This window comes from Perognathus longimembris, chromosome 13, assembly GCF_023159225.1.
Source record: "Perognathus longimembris pacificus isolate PPM17 chromosome 13, ASM2315922v1, whole genome shotgun sequence".
Classification (NCBI taxonomy): Eukaryota; Metazoa; Chordata; class Mammalia; order Rodentia; family Heteromyidae; genus Perognathus; species Perognathus longimembris.
The window spans coordinates 29036826-29062579 of NC_063173.1; the positions used below are offsets into that span (position 1 = coordinate 29036826).

General features: G+C 34.8%; 1 protein-coding gene across 2 annotated transcripts in view; it reads left to right on the plus strand.

The window, feature by feature from the left end:
* The window catches only part of Gas2 (growth arrest specific 2), a 113182-nt gene that overhangs the window by 52793 nt on the left and 34635 nt on the right, over positions 1 to 25754 (plus strand). Inside the window, exons 5-7 of one of the 2 annotated variants that reach the window (XM_048359960.1) lie at positions 5246 to 5387; positions 11497 to 11604; positions 22064 to 22117. In XM_048359960.1, the coding sequence (XP_048215917.1) occupies positions 5246 to 5387; positions 11497 to 11604; positions 22064 to 22117 (304 nt within the window). The remainder of the gene's footprint in view (positions 1 to 5245; positions 5388 to 11496; positions 11605 to 22063; positions 22118 to 25754) is intronic. The other variant, XM_048359961.1, reaches the window with a different exon arrangement.

Consider the following 25754-nt stretch of genomic DNA (forward strand, 5'->3'; position numbering starts at 1 on the left):
TTTATCTTGCTGAAATCTATAAAGGATAACCCACATTAAAAGAAGGAGTTTCTTCCATTTGCCTATAAAATTTGTCCCTCTAGTCCTAGTAAAATAGGCTCCAGATGTCTTGTTTGAAAGCCATATTCTATGAAAGTGCTTGAGAAATTTTTCCAGTTTGGTATTCAGATTTTTCTTTTGGGGGGTGGGGGGGGAGGGACAGTTCACAATTATTTGATCTTGATCAGTTGCAAAACTTGCTGCATGTGCTAGAAAAGTAAGAAATCCATTCTTAGATTCTCTTCGTGAAGCCATCAGTCATAAGACCCTTTTTGTGGCACTCTGCTTTTGTCTAATGAAAAAACAACAACAAAGATTTGCCTTCTGAGTATTTACCCTTTTTTTTATGTCACTGAGGTCTACAAGTATGAGTATTTTACTCTCAGTGGCTTCAACCTTATTAGTATCTTTAGTTTGACTCTTATTGAGTGTGAGAACAACTAGCTTCCTCTGCCACTAAAATCTTATAGCTAGGGGAAAAAAGGTAAACCATATTCATTTGTAAGATTCTTGCATGCACAGTTGAAATGTGAAGTACTATAATGTTAATTATGGGAACTGAAGTAAAGCAACCCCTTTTTTTGAGAACAGAAAAAGACGTATTTGAGGATGAATTTGGCTTGCAGGTGTAAGCCCCCAGCCCCAGGGGAATCTCTTGATATACAACTTGTTGACAACTCCAGACAGACAGGAAGTCAGTGAATTGTATTTAAGTGTGCATTTCAGGACTGTCTGATTCTACAGTAGGCAGCTAGTAGTATTCAAAAGCCAATATAAGCAGAGATTTTGGACTTAGTGTTGATTTTCTATGTTCAGTGGCATAACTAATTTTCAGCTTTCCCAGATAAAGAGAAATCTCCAAGGGTAAAATTTTCCATGTGTGATTTTGTCAACCAATTTTCTTCAAAATTCGTCTACTTTATTTATATTGGACATGGAGTGGAGCCTGTTGTTACTATAAGAGTATATTTATTTTCATTCCACTTTGTTTTTTTTTTTTGAAAGTCAAATGTATGCAACCTGCTCCTGAAAGGTGGCATGGATCCACTACAACTGAAAATGAAATTATATTTTCCCACTGACCTAATGTGTGTTCTCAAATACAATGGATGCTTTCACTTATGATTGATTTTTCGTTTGCTGTTATTTCTAGTGTATTGAGTACCTCTAGCCTTACTATAAAGTTTACATTATTCTCTTAAGAGCATTAACATGAACGAATTTGATGTCTCAGTGAAACTAAGACTCCACAAAAGTCTAGAGAGATTAAAAGGGGCTACCTGCTGAAATTCACCCAGCCAATTACCAGAAAATCTGAGTTTATCACTTGGCCTGTTACATTCTGATTCTTAGATATTTCTATTATTCCACAGTCTAGGAAAATTCTCTTACTCTAGTAAATTCTTTTGTAGAATGCAGCTAGAGTACTAATACTATTCTCCATCTTAACCATACCTTAATTTTGACTCTGTGAACATTATATCTTATTTAATATATTTTTGAAGAAAAGAACCTGAGGACTTTGACACCAGATATTCAATGTTGTAATTTTCTTCTTGTGCAGGAAACTAGGACATTAATTATTAGCTACTAGATCCACAGAAATTTCAGAAGTCTTGCCGTGTGTCAGAAACTGTACGGGGCATGTATTAAGTATAAATTTCACCTAATAGTATCCATGACACAAAAATTGAAGCTGAGAAATAATGTTTTCCAAGATGCCCCATAGTAGCAGACATTTGGAAGATATTCATTGTTGTTGTTTTTGCTAAAATTCTTTGTCTTTCCTCTTTGTCAAAGTGATATACAGAGGGGTTATAGTTTCATACGTTAGGCAGTGGGTACATTTCTTGTACAATTTGTGTTCTATTAACAGACATAAAGGGCAAGCCATTTTCATCTCTACTTCTCTGATACAAAATAAAGTGATAGAGTGTAAGTTATTTGATCCATGTAAGCAGTGAGTTATGATAGTTCAAATCTACTACAGAGAAGAGCCATAAACCAATGTCCATATAGTTTAATTTTTATTTATACATGCTTTTGAGATGCTGTGTATACTTCATGAAGATCAATGATTATGCAAGCAATTTTTAAATATGTATTTTAACTTGGGGCAGTGTTGAAAGTCTTTTGCAAGAACTTCCTTTTATGGAGTACATTTGTACACGTAATGTTGATAGGTTCAGTGTAAATGATACATTTAGGGATCTAAGACCAGGAAACTGAATTCATATTTTGAACCTGACAGCACAAATGTATAAGAAAAAGGAATTTTTCACAGTGGTAGGTAGCTGTCATGTACCCATTGGGCATACAATGCCAGATACTGGAGATATTGTGGCTCAGATAGAATGGTTTCTAAACTTAATGATTTACCATGTTTCCAGTAATATCTCATTAGTTGGTTAGCATGTGTAAAAGGTGGCTAGGTCTTCATAGCTAATTATGATTCATTATGGAGTAAACATTACTCTGTAGACAGAGGCTTTGCTCAGAGCAGTCATTTTTCAGTTGAGTTGTGCCCACTTAAGCAGTTATGTACTGAATTCTAAGATACGTTTCCTACCTCTCAAAGGACACCTGACACATTTGGCATCTCTTCTTTCCATCTGAGTTCTGAAATAAATAGAGCACGAAATAAATGACTGGCAGGTGAAATAACAAGTATTGCCTTTATAAGTAAAAAAGATCTAAGTTGCAGACATAGGTAATAACTTCAACCCAATTAGAGAGTTAGACTAATTAATTACCTAACCATCAGCAAGACGAATCATGGTGGGGTTTCCAGGTTGGAGCCTCTGATAGAGGGCTCTCAGTGTGCAGAGCCCTCCTCAAAACTGTAACCTCAGTCAGAGGCTAAGGACATTTACATCCTTTTGTCTCACTGAAGAGTAGAAATCAGGAATTAAACTGAGCCCATAACTCTACATCAAGAATAGATAAATTGCTTAACCCTAGAAATTTGTTCTGAGCAAATGTCCAATGGTATCAGTTAGAATTACAAGCCATTAGAACAGAATAATAACTTAAGCTTCAGTGATGTTTTAAAGTAGAATTCGAGGCTTTAGATATACTACCTACATATTCTTTCCGTGCCTAAAGATTATATTATTTATAATCTACTTTTTTATCTGTGAGGGACTTTCTCCTCTCATTTCTAATAGTCAATCACTTGAGTAAAAATGTCAAGGAAAGCTGATATCATCTCTCAGAAACCCTGAACTTGGATATTTATCTGGTCCCAGCTGGTATCTCTCCTCTAGATTTGCATTCGTGTCTGGTAAAATGAATGTGTGAGTAAAGGGGCATAGGAAGTAAGCCAGACCCAAAGAAACATAGGTTGCATGGTTTCCCTCATCTGTGGTAACTAGAATGTGCCTATACATCTATAGTAAACACACTGGATGGTAAAAGACAAAAAGTAAACTGGGCTATGATAAATTATACCAGTCTCTAGGCATTCACACAGTAAGACCAAAGGTAGAGGCTCACCTGGCACAAGAATTATGTATGTGCATCTGATCATATAAAATAATATTTATTGAAATAAACTCCAAGAAATGGATATAGAAGGTTTTTACTTTCTTTACTTTGATGCTCTTTTTGTTTTCTGTACCTTTTTTCTTATTTGTAAGTTTATCTGTTTGGGGGAGGGCTAAGAGGGGTACAGAATTGGTGGGACTAAAACTTAACAAACACAGGTGTGGTACTCACTAGACACTATGGCAAAAATGAACTATACAACTTGTAGGGGGAAAAGGAGGGAAAAACTGAGAGAAATGAAGGGAAGAAGTGACACTGTTCAAAAAGATATGTACTCATTCCCTGACTTATGCAGCTGGAGCACCTCTGTATATCATCTGTACATGTGTATAACTAACTAGGTGATAAAAAAAAATCCTCACAACTCCTGAACTTTATGTAACCCTACCCTTGCTGACCTAGATATAGTTGACTTGTATCAAGGAAACTAACCTTAAGAGTTTTGCTTATAGAAAATATGATTATAGAAGCTAATAGGGCAAAAATGCCTTTGTCCCTTGGTCTCTTCCCCTCCCTCGTTCACTGCCTCTTCTTTTCCTGGTCCTTCTGCCTTCCCTCCCTCCCTCTCACTCTCCCTTCTTTCCACTCTCTTCCTTACTTCCTCTCCATTTTCTCCTCCCCTTTCTTCCCTCTCTTCCTCCTTCCCTACCACCCCATTTTGTATTGCATTTAAATTCACAAATCACAAATTATTTTTTTAATATTTCTTTTTATGTTTATTTATTATTATTATTATTATTTTTTTTTTTTTTTGCCAGTCCTGGGGCCTGGACTCAGAGCCTGAGCAGTGTCCCTGGCTTCCTTTGCTCAAGGCTAGCACTCTGCCACTTGAACCACAGCGCCACCTCTGCTATTTTCTGTATATGTAGTGCTGGGGAATTGAACCCAGGGCTTCATGTATACGAGGCCAGCACTCTTGCCACTAGGCCATATCCCCAGCCCCACAAATCACAAATTCTTACATATTGTTATCCTAAATCATTCTTGTGCTCTTTCTGACCCTATTTTTTTCTGCAACAATCCATAAGTATATAATAAATATATGGTATTGTTCCTAAAAGTTTAACCTGCTCCTCTATTACATAGAACATTGTTCTAGGCCCTTAGAAAACATAAAATTAACATTACATTTCTACTCTTAAAATATTTTAGATGTTATTTGCAGTATCACTATTTACAATTGAAATTAACCTTGAAATGTGACTTACATCTTTTCCTATGTGTGTCAAAATGGGAGTATAATTACAGTATTGATATTGTTAAAGCTGGTAAACATAAAAGCTAACGACTGAATTTCCCCTGGTTATCCATATTATTGACTCATTAACATGTTCACGGAGTATTTTTAAGTTATTTTTAGTATCTTAGCATGTCTTACACATATGCAGAAAACGCCTATGGTTTTCTGCTTAAATGATGCTGATAGAAGAACTTACCATTTCAATACCAGAAAACACTACTGCTTTTTAAAAGGGAGTAGTTTAAGGGAGCATAGCCCAAGTGGTAGAATACCTGCATATCAAGCATAGGGTCCTGGGTTCAAATCTCAGTAGGAACAACAAAAAGAAAGAAAATAAAAGGAAAGAGGAAAGGAAGAGAAAGAGGAATGTGTTATTTCATCATAACTGATTCATGCAAAATGATCTGTTATTTTTTTAAGATATGGTGTGGAACCTCCTGGTCTGATAAAACTGGAAAAAGAAATTGAACAAGAAGAAACACTTTCTACCCCTTCTCCTTCTCCTTCTCCATCATCAAAGACTTCTGGAAAAAAGAGCACAGGAAACTTGCTGGATGATGCTGTAAGTACAGCTGAGCAGATTTGTCAATAGTTGTTAGTGTCTTCAACTGCAGCCCTCATTCTCTACAATCCCACAGCTATCTGACCTTACTAGATTTCAGTTTCCTTGCAATTTATCTCAACATGTTGTGAAAATGTTCGTAGACTTTACAACTCATTTGGAAATTCAAAACTGAGCCTGCCATTTAAGGTAAAGTGCACTTAATGCTATTATGTAGAATCTAGAATTGAAGGAAAATAAGTCAATACCTAAAAAAACAGTATTTGGAATTATTTTAAGCCTCATTGCTATGATTTCATAATGATTCTTTTTGCAGTTTAGAGTCCAAGGAAGAAAATCTTGAGGCTAGTAAAGAAGAGAAAATGAACCCATGATGAATGCTAAATGTACTTTACTGAATACTTGCTATTGGAGAGCCTGCCTTTTGTTTTCTCAAGACCTGAGATCTGAAAGGCAGAGTTCTTAGTGAAGAAGGGAAACATAAAATTTGCAAAGACTGATGAGAGAAGAAAAGTAATTTAGATTCCAATAAAGTTTTATCTGACATTCTGAGGTCTCTCTACTGAGCCAAGTCCTTGGGTCAGAGTTTTTGAGTTTCTTGATTATTATCATAATGAGAGGAAGTAGTTTCTAAGTAAAACAGCAAATAGGATGATTAAAATTCTCAAGGTAGATTTGCTTTCTGTTCAGTATTTTTTGGTTATTATCACTAGTATATTTGAATGGATGCATATGTCCCCATAAACAAGTATTATAGGGCAAACTTAAAAAGAATGATGAAGAAAGAAATTATGAGAGACTAAGAGGTTGCTTAGGCAGAGATATAATCACTCATGAATTATATGAAAATGGTAACACCACAGACCTTACAATGAAGTATCATGCATTTATAAGCAAATCCTTAGAAATGATCACCAGGCATGATGGCAGCTATACAGAGAAAGCAAGACTGTGAAGGACTGGTGATTTAGCTGGTGATTTCTTTATCTGAGATCTGAACTGAAAAGGACTGGGGGAAAATTGCTGAAGGACACTGTAAGATGTTGGAAGGGAGATTTCCCTGTGGTTTGAATTGTTCTTCCTGAAACCTTTGACAGGCAAATTGACATGAGCAGAAACAAAATAATTTATCTGAGCAATTAAGGGCTCTCATTTCTCTTGAGGGCAGCTGAGGTAAACATTATGCATCAAAGTAGCTTAGCCAATATAATTTGTATTTAATTTCTTTTGGGTAAAACTGTTTAGCCCATTCAAGGAATAATAAAGAGGAAAGACATTTAAAGTATTTTAAGATGTTTTCAATGTTCAGTGACACATCTTGCTTTTTAAAATATTTTATTTTCTTATGATAAATAGAGTTTTCTGGGGCACTAAACCAATTCTTATTCATTTCCTTTGAACTATGATATCTAGTTATATTAGTCAGTGTCATATATATATAGATAGATATATAGATAGATATATAATCAAGGTTCAAGATCATAGACAGTTATATGGCTAAAATCACCTCTTAAATCCTAATCAAATGATCACTTAATCTAATGCATTTTTCAGTCACCAAATGATTAGATTTCTTCCTGGGATTTATACTGTTGACCAATTTAGTCTAGAAATGCTTCTCTATAACCATTCTTCTGATCAGAAAGACTCAATGATACACAATCTGAATTAATTAAAACTGTATCAGAGTTTTCCCATAAAAATCCAAGTTTACGGCCCAGACTCACTGACATTTCACATAAATCCCCTTGTTCTGGTGCAACGCGTGTTTCCCAGCTATTCAGTCTCTAGACTGGTTTCATTGCTACTTCCTTATCATGGCTCTTACTCCTGTTTTTTGTCTAATTTTAAATATTTTTTCATCTTCTAATGATAGGGATGTGTTAGTCCATATAAAGTTCTTCTTGTTGTTTCTTTCCTCTCTTTTTGTAAAGGTGAGGTACAGAGGGGTTACGGTTGCATAAGTCAGGTACTGAGTACATTTCATTTTGAACAATGTCACCCTCTCCCTCATTTTCTTCCAGTTTTTGTCCATCCCAACTCTCCTTCCCCCAAGTTGTATAGTTCATTTCCAACACAGCATCTGTGTTCCAAATAAAAGTGCCAAATCATTCCATGCCTTCTTACATATGTGCATGCTGAGGCATTTATCTGCTGGTACATTTAATTTCTGGTACTATTTGTATCAATGTTCTAATTTTCAGAGATGAGGTCTACACTTATTAATCTGTGTCTTTCTAGCTCCACATTTGTTGGATATATTATCCATGTAGGTAATGGAAGTTTAAAAATATCCTCTCTGGCTTGTGTATATCTGGTTTGCTCATGTGGCCTAGGAATGCATGTGCTTTTCAGTTCTGTTGTAGCTTTACAAAGAAAGGAGATGTTGCCACTGGAAGCCACTTATGTGAACAAGGGTGAAGTCCCTCCAAATCACCCTTCTTCAGCAATCTATCATAGCTAGCTGTCTCTCATGACAACGAGAAGACAGAAGAAGACCACGAGGTGGCATAACAATTCTAAAAGTAATTAGAGAAAGTTTTACTACCATTCTGGGGTAGACAAAAGAACAGCAAGACAGAGAGACCTATAAACTGCAAGGCAGCTATTCTGCAGCAATTCCCACTATTCCAAGTTCTTTTCTTTCACCTGAGAACAATGGAGGGTATCCAAAGGGCTGTAATCCCTCTTGAAAGTTTATTGGAGTCTGAGAATGTAACAGTCAGGTTTTTATGAAATGTAGGGTATTTCAGTACTACTGCCCATTAAAATACTCTATCCTGTAAGTCTTTAGCATTTTTAAAGTGACATTTCAACAATAATTTACCCTCTACTAGATGCTCTGAGAGGAAAAGATTTCTCTGGTTCCATCAGTTTCGGAAATGAAATTTGTTATTGTTTCCATGTAGAAGTCAGAAATGCGCTTGGGTGCACCACAGGCTCCACTGAGTATATGGTAAGATCATGGCAAACCTCGAATTTTCCAAATTTACTCCACCACACCAATTACTTAAGGTCACCTGCATTCTAGGCTATGGATAGGTACACAGAACAGTTTGCATTCTGTTTATATGACAGTCTTCACTGAAGTGTTTTATTTCAGTAATGCTGGAACACAGAGAAAAGTAATTTGCATCTCCCTAATGATTTCAATGATAATTTCATATGTGCAATATAAAAAGGAAACTGTTTCTATGACAACTGTATTGCTACAGGTGCAGCAAGTACAGCTGAGGTTTGTTTTAGAACAAAGGTATAAAAAATCCTTTCAATGGTCAGTACTTAGTTCATATAGGCTATTTTTACTTTCACGAAGTTATTATCTTCAATGGCAAAATGAAAGGAAGGATAAGGAAGTAGGGGAGTAAAGGAAGGGATTGGAGGAAAAAGAAATAAAGAAGAAAAGGCAAAAAGAGAGAGAGAGAGAGGAAAAACAAAGACAGTCCTGGGTTAAGACGATCAAATTCCAGTGAATGGACTGCAAGAACTCCAGTTCTGAAACCTTCAATGCTTCCGTCACATTGTTTTCTTTGATACTTAGTGGGATAGTGGGGAAAATAGGTGACATTTTATGTGGCTAGTGCAGCCCACATTCCTTAATCAAGATATCATGAAAGAAGCACAGTGAAGGTCATTCAAATTAATTTATTCTTCAGATATCCTGATAGTGAGATTCTACTCAGACAAACTGGTTGGGGTCAGGTTTAGTTCTCTTTGCATTCCCCTGTGCTGAGCTAGCCCCACACAAAAGGTTGAATGCAATTGTAAGAAACCATTCTTTCCTTCTTCCTCTTTGCCTCCACTTCCTCGGTCTGGAGAAGGGAGATAGTATACTTCTGAGTAATCAGGCCCCTCTTGAAATCTCATTTCAACAGTAAAACTGGCTAGCTTCCTAGCCAAGAACAGAACACCTGCCAGACAGTCTTATCCCAAGGTAATATAAGAAGCACAGATGTCATCGTTCATTGTTTGCTTAACAATATATTTCCACTGCCCACAGTCTGGCCTTGTCCTTTCCATTTCTTCCTCCATCTCTCACACAACTACAAAAAAATCTCTTCACTATTAAAATCAAATCCATCTTAACGTGAAGACATTAGAAAAGGTCATTAGAAAATGTTTCTTGTACTTTATTTCATGTGACACCAGCCAATTCTGTGTTTTGTATCATATGCTGCACAATGGAAATCCTTCCCTTCAGATCTGAGCCTGTCATTTCTCTGCAGAAAAATCACAGCAGTGCCAAGTTACTGTTTGTGAAAGGAGTTAGGGGCAAAATAGTGTGAACTCTATGCCTAACTCTATGAATACCTATTATGCATAACATGATGCAATGAAGGGTTGTTATAATGGAATGATTAAATGTAATAAATTGCCAAATGTCTTACCTCACATATTCATCATTTTCCTAGTGAGAAAACCTAATACCAACACTGCTAGCTTTTAGGAATGTATGGCATCATTAACTATCGGCATTAAGATGTACACTCAATCTTGAGTATGTTCCATTTACTTAACTCTTATTAGATAGTCTTTGGCCTACATCTCCTTGTTTTTCCCAACTCTCTAACCTCCAGTCTTTAGTAACAACAATTCTACTCTGATTCTGTGATACCACCCTTGTTTAGATTCCTCATATACCTAAGATCCTGTCTCTGTGAGTGTCTGGCTGTTTACTCTTTAACATATCACACAATCACACACAGGTATTTATATTGTTGAAATGACAGAAAAGACTTTCTCCAGAAGAACAATATTGAAATTGTATGTAAACCACAATTTTGTTATTCCTTCATCTACAATGGTAATTTATAATTAATATCTTGGTAATTGATAGTAATGCTACAGCACATATGAGAACATAGAATTTTCTTTGAGATACATATTTCCTTCTCTATGAATATATAAACAGTAGTGGTATATTACATAGTAACTCTATTTTGAGGAAGTTATGTAGCAACTCTACTTGTGGAACTGCTATATTATCATTCATAATGGGTAGATATTCCATACCACAGTGAGTGACAATTAAAAAACCCCCACAACTTATCATCAGTCTCCAACATCCCCGTGGTGGGGGGGTGGGTAGGGGGAAACTTGGTTGAGAAAAATACAGATCAATTTATTCAAAATGTAAACATATTCCGCCTAGTTAATTTCTTAAATACAGACTCCCTGTCATTTTAATATTTCTAGTTCCTCAATGAAAATTATCTTGAAAATATAGACTAATGTTTTAGTTTGTTTGGTTGCTTGATTGGAGGGAGGATTGTAATGAGACACAAAGTGGTAGATTCCTGATCAAGGACAATTTAAACATGTGTCTTACCTTATGTGATCTTCTAATGGTAAAAAATATTGTAAGCTTTGCAAATATACCATTCAGATTATGTACTCTTAAGAAATGTGAAATAGGGATTTGAGATATAAAAATTGATAGTTAAGGATGAATTTATCAGAAACACACTACTGTCGATATATTCATAGAAAAAGAAATCTATATCTCAAAGAAAATTTTATGTTCTCAAATTTGCAGTAGCATTATTAGTAATCACTAAAGAAAAAGGGTTGAAAAAGTACCAATCGCTTAAAGGGGGTGACTTGCTGGATTACTCTCAATGAAATAGATATCATTTATTTGAAGAAAATCTTAGGCCTTAGATAAGATGAAGTAATTTATTTTGAAAATGATTTTAAATGAACATATTTAAATAACACCACGAAGAAAAACTTTGTTAGCGTATTTTCTAGTCTATTTTTATAACACTTGATTTTTGCTTTCAATACACTTTTCTTATCAAACCAGTATAAGCAGTCATTTTAAATAATCAAAAAGGCAAATACAGCTTATTGTTCTGATAGTAACAGCGGAGACCCACATGGCAGGCTTTATGGTCACCTCTGTCATCACCGGTCTTACGCCTTCCTGCAGTCCTGGCTTCAGAAGAATTGTTCCATACCTGACCTTCACCATGTTGTGATGCAGTGTGATTTTCCTCTGCTCACTCGAGTCCATAGTTATACAACAAGTTTAAATTTGTCACTGGTCCAGGGGCTTGGGAAACATAATGTTTAAGGGGAATGACCTCCAACTGCTCTTCTATTTCAGGTGAAACGGATTTCTGAAGATCCTCCTTGCAAATGCCCAAGCAAATTCTGTGTGGAGAGGCTCTCCCAAGGCAGATACCGAGTAGGAGAGAAGATTCTCTTCATTAGGGTAAAGTTGTACTTTTACTTATTATCTTGTTCTTTATGAGACTATTCTGACTGCTAAATGGGGCAAAGGGCTAAAGAGATGTGATAAGTAATGGTGTAGGAACTTGAAAGGAAGCTAGGAGGTATGAGCATTTAAGATATATATATATATATATATATATATATATATATATATCACCAAGGGCTAAGTAAATACAATGATTTCTGTTTTTTATACACATATGCAAATATATAAATAGTCAAAGGAGGTCAAGTACAATGTTTGTATACTTACATCTTTTCAAAGGCACCATCCCTACTCCTTGCATGAAGAATAGAAACAATGCTCTTCCCTGGTCTGTACACCTCATGCTTTGGAAATGGTTTTCAACAAATCTGGTTTATGGGGCAATGTAAGAAAAATGAAAGCTCTATATTATAGGAAGGTCAACTAGCAGTGCTAGAAAACTGATCGAGTAAGAGAGAATGTACTAGTATTTGACTTGCAAATCTCTTTCATGATGGTCCTAAATTAAATCCTAGTTTAAGTCATAACCAATTTTAGATTGCAATGAGTAGCTTAATCAGCTAGCATTTCAGAGCTTTCACTCTGAATCAGCTAATAGTTAAAAGAGGTGAATCACTCAAAACAAGTTTTTGGCTTTTTCAAAGACCAGGAATTACTTTATTAAAAAAACATAGTAAACAATACTGTATCTGTGATATATTCCTAGAAACCCACTCAATAATAGTGTTTTTCTGCCATACAGCTTAGTCATATCCTGAAAAACAAAGGTTAGGATTCAAAGGAACTGTGCTCTCATCTCATCTGAATGAATTAAAAATATTTTGCTTGCTAATTCATAGACAAGAATGTGTTGAATATGTGCATTGAATACAACCAAAATTTGCTATGTACTCAAACCTATACTGGTCCACAAATTGTCTGTGAAAAGTTTTGTTAATTTCACATTTAAACGAGAGCTTGTTTATATAATAGATCTTTCTTTGAAGATTCAGCCATATATGCCAGAAGAAAGTTAATCTTTAAAGATGTTTAAATATCTTTAAAAATGCTTTTAAAGTAAAAAAAGACATTATTTTAAGTAGCTGTGCAAAAGGGTTTCAATTCAACATGTCAGTTTGTGAGTACAATGCAATTCTATGTTATAATACAATGCTAATAATTTTGTTTTGTAGCCTAATTTGTTTAAGTCTGTGTTTAGTACACGTGCACATTTCCAGGTAATAATTGCTATTCTGTACTGGGTAGAAAACAAGTAATAATAACATTATTGGATTGAGAAAAAAATTCTGTGTAAATGGCCTTACCAGGGAAAGCATTTGCAAGTGTTGTTTATTGTCCTTTTTTTCTTTATTATAAAATTAGTATACATTATTTTGTAGCTAAACTGTCTGCTTCCCTTTTGTCCTACAAAAACACCATGATTTTGAATCTCCATGGATATGTTAAAATTTTATCAGGCTGGCCTTTCTCAGTGGAGAATCAGCCTTTATTAGATTATTAGGCATTAAGGCCTTGAATTAGAAAAGATTTTATTTCTTTAAGCAACAAAAAAGTTTCTTTTTATGATAGAAATGTTTATATCATACATGATTAATGAGGTAAATTCTATGCGTCAAAAAACAAACAAACAACAAAAAGAAACTATCCATGAACATGTATTTACTGATCTTTGGCCTTCTGCTTGCTAGGTGTCTATTTCCAATTTTATGATTCAAAAATCCTCTTAAACTCTCTCTGCCCATTCTTAGTGGAATAAAGATTAAAATTTCACAGGTAGTTTACATAAACCCTTCAGTGCAAGGTGTTTGTACTATCTTTGTTGAATGATCAAATGAAATGCATATCATTTATGTACACATGTCTGGCTTGTACTTTTGATTTGTGGCTGGAAATATAATAGATTATAAAGAGATCCAAAGGGGAGCAGTATTAGTATCATCTGGAAACTTGTAATACAAATTCTTGAGACTCCCACAAAACTGAACTGAATCAAAAATTTCAGTATTTGGTAGGAACCAGCCATTAGTGTTTTTTGGTTTGTTTGTGTTCTTGCTTGTTTTTCGTTTTATTAAGTTTTCCTTTATGCCACTGGGAGGTTTATAATCAGGGCTAGTGAATGAATGAATGGTGAGCTTGAAGTTCAAACTCTGGCTACTAAGCTCTCGAATTTATGCCCTTTACTACCAAATAATGTGAATCCCTTTACTTGTAATTTTTTGGAATATTTAATGTACTAATTTGTTCTGGAAGGTCCTCGAGACAACTTTTTTTATTATTTTATATAAATATATACATATATGTTTATATATACATGCAGTTTTAGATAGAGAGAGAGAACCATAAATACAACTCCTTTCTTTCAGTTGTTTATTCATTCATTCATTCATTCTAGAGAAGTACCTGGGTTAAGAAATCCTCAAAGAGGCTGGGGATATGGCCTAGTGGCAAGAGTGCTTGCCTCCTATACATGAAGCCCTTGGTTCGATTCCCCAGCACCACATATACAGAAAATGGCCAGAAGTGGCGCTGCAGCTCAAGTGGCAGAGTGCTAGCCTTGAGCAAAAAGAAGCCAGGGACAGTGCTCAGGCCCTGAGTCCAAGGCCCAGGACTGGCAAAAAAAAAAAAAAAAAAAAAAGAAATCCTTAAAGAATTTTTAGGGATAGGTATTATAAATAGAAATATTTTTAAATGATCATTTGTAACAGAATTATATTGAAATGAAAGTTATCTATATCTTGCTCACTACAGTTATAAAGCTCGAATAAGGACAGGCCAATTTCTTGCCTTCAGGTGCTATTTGAAAAATAACCATTTCTAGAGAAATAACTAGAAGCCTTTTATTGGAAAGGAATCTAAAATTTAGGGAGTTGTTTTATGCTAGAGAGTTTACCAAGTGCATTTTATACCTTGTTCGAATCCTTTGGACTATATACTGAAAAGTTGTTTGAAGCCTTGTTACAGTTTTTAAAAGTGTCTTATACAGATCAAAGTCCCATGTAGATATGATAAACATAGTTCAAAGCCTACTCCCCATTATAAGACACAACACTTCAAGCTTCCTACTGTGGCAGATTACTTAGACATAAAAATTGGCTGAAAGGATTTGTCTCCCTAAAAACACATGATTCATTGCATAGTTAAGGCTCAATTGTAATAAGGTATTCCCTATGAATATTTGACTTTAAAGTATTCAGAATATCGTTGTTTATCAGAAGTGCTTACATGAAAAAGAGATCTAGTTCCCTGAAAGTACTTCTTAGGTAATAATTGGAGGTCAGGCAATATCCAACAATGTTTTATATTGCCTATTTAATCTATGAATACAAACTATTTATAACTTTATGTAATTTCACATATGTATTATCTGTTCAAATATCTCTTAATAGAAGTCAGCAGATAATTCTCCCTCAGGGACTCTAGAGTCTTGTTTAATCATCACTTGTTAATTACATTTATTTTTTAAATAGTTCAATATATTTCAACATACTTTTGCAGCAGATATCAACATTTGGCTAAAACTACATGAAATTTGATACTAACACTCTCATAATTGAAGGGCCTTTTTCTTTCCCCCACAGCTTAATATGTGACTATTTTAGGGCCCCAAAAGAAAAGATGGAAATCATTCAATTGAGAGTCAGCACAGGGATTTACAATATTAGGAATTATTTTCTTTGTACTGCTTTTGAATTAAATCATCATGGATCAATAGAAAGGTCATGCACATTGTTACTGACTCTATATGATGTGTTTTCTGTTACCGTAAAAATTCTTCTGACTTATACCTGTGTGGAAAAAGTCAACTCAATAGAACAAAGCAAGCAAGAGAGGCACTAGAGCCCTGTTTCTATAGCAACAGAACATGGCCCTGTCATCTGAGGTTTGCTCTAATGGAAGGTCCAAGGATAGCAAGTAATACCACAGTCTTTTCTGCTATTATGACACCTATTGATTTACTGTGATTGAAAAGCACACAGTTTCAAACTGCAAACCTTCCCTGGCAATAAAATATGGGCTGTAGTGCAAACATGCAAAGAAGTTTTAAGTACAACGAAGATTAAAATCTGTGTGCCACACTCTAGAATCAACCATTACTTACTAGCAGAAGCCAAAAATTCATGCTGTGAAAAACATTGTATTTATCCCTCAATGAATTTGGAAATGTATGAGAGCAATAAGTAAGAATTCAAAATTAGTTAAGGTTCTGTATTTATTTTTAAGAAAAATATTTAGCTGGATTTGTTTTTGTATAAGGGAAAAAAGTGCATCCATTTAGTTTTCCTAAACTTAGTATGAAGAACTTTGTTGGAATTATTGCATGAATATTTCCATCATTTTCTTGTCCAATTGCCAAAGGACACTAAAATCACACACAAAAAAATCAATTGCATTTAAATTATATTTTGTGCCTTGACTTTCAATCTAGTGTTTAAATTAAAATGAAATATTCAATTAAAGACATTTTAATTCACTTGTGTTTTGTCCATATTCTCTGAGGCTCAAAAAGGATGTAAATTACACTTTGGTAAAGCACCTCTCAAAGGATCTTGCAAATGTTGTTAAACCCTCTCTACTCTTCCTCTCTGAGGAAAGCATTTGTCTTGGAGGAATGCAAATAAACAAATGGCTAGTCTTGCTGTAAAAATTTGTACAAGAGATGTTTCCCTTCCAAAAGATATCCTTTGATGTTGAAAAAAAAGTGAAGAAATTGAAAAAATACAGAAAAATAAATTCATTCACATTTGCCTAAGATGATAGCTTGATATTATATACATTCATATAACTCTTAAAAGCACACACACACACACACACACACACACACACACAAAGAAATTTAATAGTTATTTCAAGGATAGAAAAAATTGGTAATATAACTAAACAGGCCTCTAGACTCTTAAGGAGCACAATTTATTCTGCTTTTATGACTTAAGAGATAAATCTAATGCGCAATAAATACATAAGAACTCAAAACCAAAGATCATTCTTTCTTGGAAATTTGCCAGTATTGGCTATTCAATGAAGGGTATTTTTTTTTATATTGTCTACCTTCATGTGTTTCAGCAAGGATTCTTATTCACTCCTAACTCAATTAAAAAGGCTTACTTGTGGGCTGGGAATATGGCCTAGTGGTAGAGTGCTTGCCTCGTATACATGAAGCCCAGGGTTTGATTCCTCAGCACCACATATATAGAAAAAGACAGAAGGGGTGCTGTGGCTCAAGTGGTAGAGTGCTAGCCTTGAGCAAAAAGAAGCCAGGGACAATGCTCAGGCCCTGATTCCCAAGCCCCAGCACTGACAAAAAAAGAAAAAAGGCTTACTGTGCTTTTAAAGGGTGCAATAATACTCAAGTGTTTCAGATCACCTTGAAGAATATTCTATTGTCATTATGCTGAAATGACATTTTATGATATTTTTCTTTGCACTAGCCACGAATCAAAACTATTTAAAGTTACTGAAAATCCCTATTGCTTCACTGAGCAATCACACCATTCCTATTATCTGGATTCCCAGGTTATCCCTTGCCCTAATATTCTCCCTATTAGGAAAATTCTTGTTCCATATATGTGTACATTTATATAATGATATGTTGAGTGTGTACCTACCCACATCATCATTGATCCACATATGTATGTGTAATAGTATGTGCATTGAAAATGAATACAGAGCTAAATTAGTGCAATGATTTGACATCTTAATCAACGTTAAAAGCAAATTAAAGTTGGGGCTGGGGATATGGCCTAGTGGCAAGATCGCTTGCCTCTTATACTTGAAGCCCTGCGTTCGATTCCCCAGCACCACATATACATAAATGGCCAGAAGTGGCGCCATGACTCAAGTGGCAGAGTGGTAGCCTTGAGCAAAGAGAAGCCAGGGACAGTGCTCAGGCCCTGAGTCCAAGGCCCAGGACTGGCAAAAAAAAAAAAAAAAAAAAGCAAATTGAAGTTGATTTTTTTTCTTTGTTGGAACATGAAATCTTTAATGAAGAACTCTGTGAGACACATTTTAGATACACATGGACACATATGGATATACAGTATCTAGCACTTTCTGATGGCATTCTATATATTAGATATTTGCATAAGTGCTTTTCTTAGCTTTTTTATATCATCCACACATCCATCTTTTTGAAGTAGACACTAATGCTATCTTCATTTTAAGAATAAGAAAACTAATTGCTAGAGTATTTAGGAAGTGTCAAAGACATTATTTGAAAATAATATACATTCCTGAAGAGCTTACATTTCATGAGACTTACATAATTTGTTTATTCACTTATTTATTTATTTTGGTAACCAACTTGGGGCTTGAACTCAGGGGCTGAGCAATGTCCCTTATCTTTGTTTGCTCAAAGTGCTTTACCACTTGAGCCACAGCTGTACTTCAGTCTTTGAGTACTTTTTTGGAGATAAGAGTCTCATGAACTTTCCTGCCTGGGTGGCTTCAAACTGACCTTCAAATCTCAGACTCTTAAATAGCTAGGCTTACAGGTATGAGCCACCAGTGCCCAGCAAATCCCACAGCTTAAACTGTACTGTGTTCATTCTACTTGTAAACTACATTGTCTTTTAGCATATAATTTTTAATATTCCTGTATTCTTCAAACTTATATTACAAATTGCTACTCATTAGATGTGTAGCTCTTAACTCACCTCTTTCTTTCCTGAATGCTTTGTAAAAACATGGAATTTTATAGCCAACTTCCTGACACAGAGTCAGAAGGACGACTTAGGAAATAGTCTTCCAAAAGAGCAGAAGCTATCAAATAGTAATATGAAATGAAAATACCCAACAAACATGAATCTTTAAATATTCAACAAACATTTCTTTACATTGATTGAACGTACTTGAAAATTCTACCAGACGCAAAACTGTTTTGTCTAGAAAAATATTTGAAGGAATAGGCTCAGTTTGCTTGTGTCACACAGTTTTCTTCACACTTGGCTTTTGCTCCATTATGATTAAACTACCTTAAGTTAAAAATTTAAGAAGAATTTCCTCTATTCACAATGTGAAGATGCCTTTTGTACTTTTTGGATATGTTTATCAAACGCTCTACCTTGAGTTCATCACCAAGTACAAATTAAAAATTTTACCATATCATTGCTTCTAGTTTTCTAAAATCAGATGCTTAATAATTTTAAAATATTTTTATTAATACTTTTTATTATTATAACTTGATACATGTGAAGATACCTTTCTTTTACCTGGTTTTCAAAAGACATTTGCTTACACATTATCTCATTTGAGCCCCATCTGCACTCATTGAGAAAAGTCAATGTGATCAATCGTTTTTATAGGGTATTGATGTTGAAAATGCTTCCAATCAGGAGTTAACAACTTCTTGAGCTAAATCTGTCACTAGGATTTGATCCAGGATAAATTGTAAATCTTTTTCATCTGAGTTCCATGTTTTAAACTTCCTACAATAAAATTTCCCTTTAAAGTTTTCCTTAAACTTAGCATACAGGAAAATGGTTTGTTGCTCACACTGTATGCTAAATGTATTGATTATTTGCCTTAAATTACCAAATAGGTATTTCCTAGTGGAATTACAAAGCTTTTAAGACTTCCCCTTTACAATTCTCCCAACAAGAATATTTGTTAGTTTTTATTCTCTATTCTGACATAAATGTGAATGATTTTTTTGTAAATGGAAAGAAATGAAGCAATTATGCATTGTGTGTGGTGCTCTTGAATTATTGATGAGGCTTCTAGCAGCTAGAGAACAAACCTGTGAAATATGTGTCATTATAAATGGCATATACTTTTCCCATGGGCTCAAGTTACATAAACAGAAAGCCACCAGACTCATTAAAAAATATATTTTGCAGATGTGGCTATCTTCGGTTTGAACTGAGTAATTTCAAGCTCTGTGGTACAACTCTTGCCATTACAGCCTTCATAATAATAAATTAGAACTCATTTGTCTAGTGCTATCTTTTGCATAAAATTAGCAAGGTAAGTTTGGTCATTTAGAACTGGCCTTATAATTCCCTTTAATTTACTTTGTTAAAAATTTCAGTTCCTCGGTAAAAATATATAACCTTATTCTTTGATTCAGCAGGTGCTTTTTCTACCCAGACCACTTAGCCTTCCATTTCAGTTCACTGGAATATTGCTTTTCGACTTTAATAAATATTAATTACAGTAATTGATATTTTCCTAACTGTGGTATTAATCTTTTTATAGCCTTAAATTAAACTATGGCCATACATTGCTTTATAATAGGGTCTTCCCGTTTTCCTGCCATCTTGTTAGACGCATAAGCATTTAGAAAGAGTTCCTCAAATTTGAAGAACGCTTCATATAGATTTGAGGAAAAAGTTAACATATTTGTCTTTAGGGTATATCACTTAATTTTTAAAAGAGGAAATTACAGACAGTACTTAAAAATTATCTCAGTAAGTTACTAAGTTGTATTTGCCATGTTTCTTGCTAAAAGAACCCTAGCAAGAAATCACATCAAAGCATTACTCATCTCATAACTCTCATAACTACAGCTTTCTTTTATATACTAGCTTCTCATGTCAACTTCAGTCCCTCAACACCAAACAGGCCCAATTTAACACTCTTGCCAGTTACCCCCCCAAAATCCTTTTTATTAGCTGAGAGTTCTTACAATCCAGTTTATTCTGTTAAAAATGTTTCTTGGGTAATACATTCCATTAAAAAATATTATCATATCAGCATGTAAAAAGTTTCCTCATTCTTTGAAAAAATTATATAAATAAATCTATCCAACATATTGTTTCCTTTCCCAGAAACAGATACCTTCATTAATCACGTTGACTTTGTATTCTGGAAAAAAAAAGTTCACTTGTCATATTTTTAAAAAATCCTATCTTGTAGAATATGAGAGACACATTGAGTAAATTTTATATTTTGAAGGCATAGAAAGGTAATAGCAATTTCATTTTGTAACCTTTGCCAAAGGCATACAGTCTCAAGAATCTTAATTCAGTAATAGACACATGAAAGACACAATTCATTTGTCATTGCCTACCAATGTATTAATCATGACAATGTCACCAACTTCAGGACTAATTTTTATTAATCATTGACCTTTGACAAGCTGGGCGTTTTTTTTTTTTTTTTTTTTTTTTTTTTTTTTTTTTTTTTTTTAAGCCATAGAGAAACTCACAATGCCTCGTATCTGCACTAAGAGGTAGCTTGACCACAAGTGCAAATCACAAATTTGTCTTCCCACAATGATGTTTCTCTGAAGTACTCACTGGAGTATGATTTGTTGTTATAAGGGATTGAGAAAATACAAGAAATGAATAAGATCCCTGAGCCTGGCTATGGAACCATGGCATGCTTTGCTCCTGCGAACACACTTAGTTTCTCCTAAGAATACCCTTGTTTCTTGCCTGCTGAGCTGTAGATTGCAAGTAAAATGGTTGGAAGACTCAGAGTGATTCACACATCATTGTGAGTGCAGAGTTTTGGGCACCAAAGATAGGCTTAGACTCTCCCTTCATGCCTTTTCTTCTTAGATCTGCTGAATAAAACACATTAACCTACTAAAGGAAAGGGAAAGGTGAAACAAACTAAGAATGGGATGTACCCTGATAGATAATAAACAAACAAATAAATATTTTAAGTAAATTACAGCCCTGATAATAGTTAGTTATGGGAATGGAAACATTTTTCCAAAGGTTACTTTTTTGTTATCACCATGCTTAGAAAATCTGGAACATTTCTTTGAGTCCTTTGACAAATCACGTTTCAGATAAGCTATATGTCTCCTTATAAACATGTGAGATTAGAAAGCTACATAAATACATTTTTAATTACAAGAAAAGAAAGTTGTAAAGAAAAGAATGTTAATGTGTCAAGCAGTTTTCTGAATGTAAATATGTGCACATACTGGTAGATCCTTATTGAAAAAAAAAAAAGACTGAGAGGCAAGCATAAGAGAATAGAAAGGATATCATGAAAGTTGGAACAAGATGGCAGGATATTTCTCCAAAGTAGGAAGCTACACAGTGAAAGTAAAGATTTAATTTATATAACAACTTTTCCTAGACTTTACTAGACATCTTATGGACTCTGATACGTTGCTCTTGTGGAACTGAGAGCCCAGACTCCATGTCTGTCTCACAGGTAAATTTTTTCCTTACCTGTATCTTTTGTTTTGGAACAGGAGACCAAAGGACTCCAGGAGAGTGATAATGTTTGAATTTCAAAATGTCAACTCCTAACTAACAGGGTATAATGGTCAGAGTATGTATGCATCACTTCTCATTGAAAGTGGATCACTATGCTGTAAGTGTTCCTTCACTATCGAATGGGAAGAGATACCGAAATACTCATTCTCCTTGTAGACTGAAAAGTATTCTTTAATCATGTCATGAAAGGTCACAGTTTGCACTTTTAGAGGGTAGTTCTGTGCCTTTCTGCTATGGAAATGGAGACTGTGTTATGAACTTCCTATCTCTTGTTTCAGTAGGGTCTTCATGGTTGTTACTATGTCTCCACAGCCAAAACAAAGCAGACATTTAAGGTAATTACTTAGATAATTAAGGAAAAAAAACAAACAAAAAACCCTCTCCTTCACTTGCATATTGTGGATCTTTGGTTTCCAATCAAATGAGGAAAGTTGGGCATCCAAGTATTTTATTTATTTTTCCATTAGGTGCTAAGCAGTTTCTCTAAGATTTTCCTGGAATATTACTTTAAAAAAATAATGCTATCTGAGTTTTATTTGGAGGAAGGAATATTTTTGCCTTTTTCTTAATGCCTTTCCCATGCAGCAATACTTATGATTAAGATCATATAAAGTATAAATCTGGATTTAACGTCTATATTCAATATTATCACTGTCACTACTTTGGAATATTTTATATAGTGTGTTTTTGGAATAAAACTTAAGCACAGTTTAAATCCAGAATGTTTCCATCCTACGCGCATGGCATAGGACGCCCTTTGTGGTTTAACACATATGGAACTTCATGGACCCTGGCCAAATTTCTCTTCTCCTGACACCATTCCTAACCGCCAGACGTATTAGCAACATTTTACCTAGTTAGCATGTGTGATTTATTACTTGAGGGGGATCAAGCTTGGATAGAACTTAAGTTTGAGGTTCTGAGTTGGCCAATGCACATAAAAGAATTTAGGGTTTTTCAAATTATGATGTAGACAAAAACAACAACAGCGTATTGAGAAGCTCTTGTATTTTGTATACACATGCAAACTAGTTATTACGGGACATGCATTTCATAGACTTTCTTTTTCTTTGAACAGGTTGAACGTATCCTGAAATTAGGTTATAAGATTTATAAGAGTTCAGTTACATGCATTCCTTATTTGGCATATATTCCTCTATTCATCAAACAAATATGTATATATAGGCCACATAAAAGAGAGATTGGGAAACATGAATTTGTTATCCATATAAACTCTGGGTTTTGTGTGGTCTGTGTGTATATGTGTATATGATGTGTACATGTGTGTAGGTAAATATTGTACATATTGGTATTGGTTACATATAAATATGCTGACAATTCCCTATAATTGAATTGGTTATCTCTATTTATAGTTAACAAGCAAAGGAAGAATAGGAGCTCTAAAATTCCCTCAATGACCCCACAAGTGCATCATAGGATGTAACAGTGCATGACTAAGTTGGGTGGGGAAACACCAGACACAACTTTCTCTAAACCTGTTGAAAGACACTGCCTGAAAGCATAGGAAGCAAGTTAACTACTAAGTGAACCTTAAACCTCAGTCAGTAAAGCTAATATAACTATGACAGCCTTCACTCTTTTCATCACTAAATCTGATTGAACCACTATTGCTGCTGGTGTTCCCTTTCCTTTTCATTCCACAGGTGTCACCTGGTCAACCTGACAGGTGTTTCTCATTGTTAAAAGAAATATGAATATCTGCATTCTTTCTGCTACTCAAATCACCTCACTTCCTGCTTCTCGTCAAAGTAATATTTTACTTTTCATAAGTGTCTTTTAAAAGGATCTGTGTTTTGAACTAGGCAGACAAGAATATAGTTATTTGAAATAAGCTCGTCACAATTCTTCCTATCTTAGGGAGAGTCATTGAAGAAAACTTCTGAAGTTAGTATAATGGCAGTAGGTGGCTGGTTGTACATGCAAAGTTTCTAGTTGAGAAGGCTTGTTATTTCTTTTGGAGGAAATTTAAATCCCCTTTGAACAAGCTAAATGCTTTGTAAGAGTTCTCTTCTGAGCTTTCCCTTTTTTACCCCTGAGAAGAGGAAGGGAGAAACATTAATAAGTTTTAGAACTGGCATTCCTATACAAATCTCATGCATTCCATTCTGTATAAACACAAACATAGCATGGCAAACCTAGCATTATTTCAGTTGAAATACAGATATATTAAAATCTACAGCTGTTGTAGTGCCTAAGTGTTAGAGTGCCTGCGTGTCAAGCACCAAGTTCCTGAAGTTAAACATGACTGCAGCCAATACATTGATTTAATTAAAGTTGGTGAAAATCAAGTGCAAGATTTACTTCTTGCATTTTTTTTTCTTCAGCAACCCTGGAATTTATGAAGAAAGAGTTTGGGACTAAGCTGTATTAGCAGACATTCTTCTGCCCCTTCAAGAATCAAAAGGAACTTGTCCATGGGTGCAGGCTCTTTCTGGATCATCTGTAAATGCAGGGCATTCTGAGAGAAGAATGCAAGTTTTCCAGACAGTGGGATCATAAATTAACATGCTTCAGAGCTGAGGGATGAAATACCTGTGGGTCTGTGCACACAGTGTCATTTGTCTATTACTTCTGGAGATGGCAGTCCACTGCCTGGGGTCTTACTGTGCTTTCACTGTTTTCTGGAGGAAGTTCAGTGCTTGGGATTTTGAGGAAGGCTTGAGAAACTATCTTTATTTCTGAATATTTTTACAATGTATTTAGCCAGCTTTCAGCTTTCTATGTCTCAATTCAAACAGCTTGTCATGGATGGGACTTGCACTGTAGTCATCTTTACTCCTTGTATCCAATTCTACTCCTCAAATTTTGCCCCATCTATTTAAAACCTCCTTTATCTTGCCATTTCTGGGCAGGGCTGGGGGGTAGAACATTCCTTGATGTTTTTCTAAAATGAAATGTCATTCTCACTCAAGCAACATTCTCTTGTCCCTCAGTAACATTTTGTTTGTTGTTTATTTTTATTTCCACATCTTATATCAGTTCTTTTTTTACTTTTTACATTTCAAGACGCTCTCAACCTGGCTCGCACAGCAAGTTACAAAAAGGGTGAAACATATATTTACTACCATTTAGATTTCAGTAATTTCTGCATGATCAGAGGGTGGCAGCGGGGGGGGGGGGAGATATTTACATACTGAAAATATTTATATCACCATCTCCTACCTAGACATTTTCAATTAGATATATGGAGGTTCTATTTTCACTTTGTGTGAAATTTTCATATTTATTTATATACACATATTAATTGTACATAATGAAAGGGTGACATTCCCATATATACTTACAATGTACTCTGATAATACCTCTATATTACTCCTATTTACATTTTCTCTTCAGTTATTTCCAGTATTAACTGTGCTATAACTAATTCTCCAGAATATGGCAGTAGTTTTTCAACTCACTAAGTATTGGGGCAACTACAAAAATACTTATCTTTAACAATTTCTCTGGCTTTCCTTAAATGAAAGCTTTTGTAACAAGACTTATTTTGATTAAAATGTACTTAGTGGTGTGTGTGTGTTAAAACAATAGTCCCTAGATTGTTTTCCTTGTAGTAAAACATTTGAAGATTTATCTGAGAGACACAAATAATACATCTTAAGAGAGAAATTAAAATAAGGCTTGGTGAATTGATTTTATGAGCTGATATATTAGTGAAGAAGCCATGGACAATCTCTCAGCTAATTTAGATGTATACCTTTGGGGCTGGGAATGTGTCTTAGTGGTTGAGTGCTTGCATAGCATTCATGAAGTCATGGCTTTGATTCCTCAGTACTACATAAACAGAAGAAGCCAGAAGTGGCACTGTGGCTCAAGTGGTAGAATGCTAGCATTGAGCAGGAGAAGCTCAGGGACAGTGCACAGACCCTTAGCTCAACCTCCAGAACTGGTAAGAAGAGAAGGAAAAGACAAAGATGAAGACGAGGAAGAAGGAGGAGAAAGAGAAGGAGA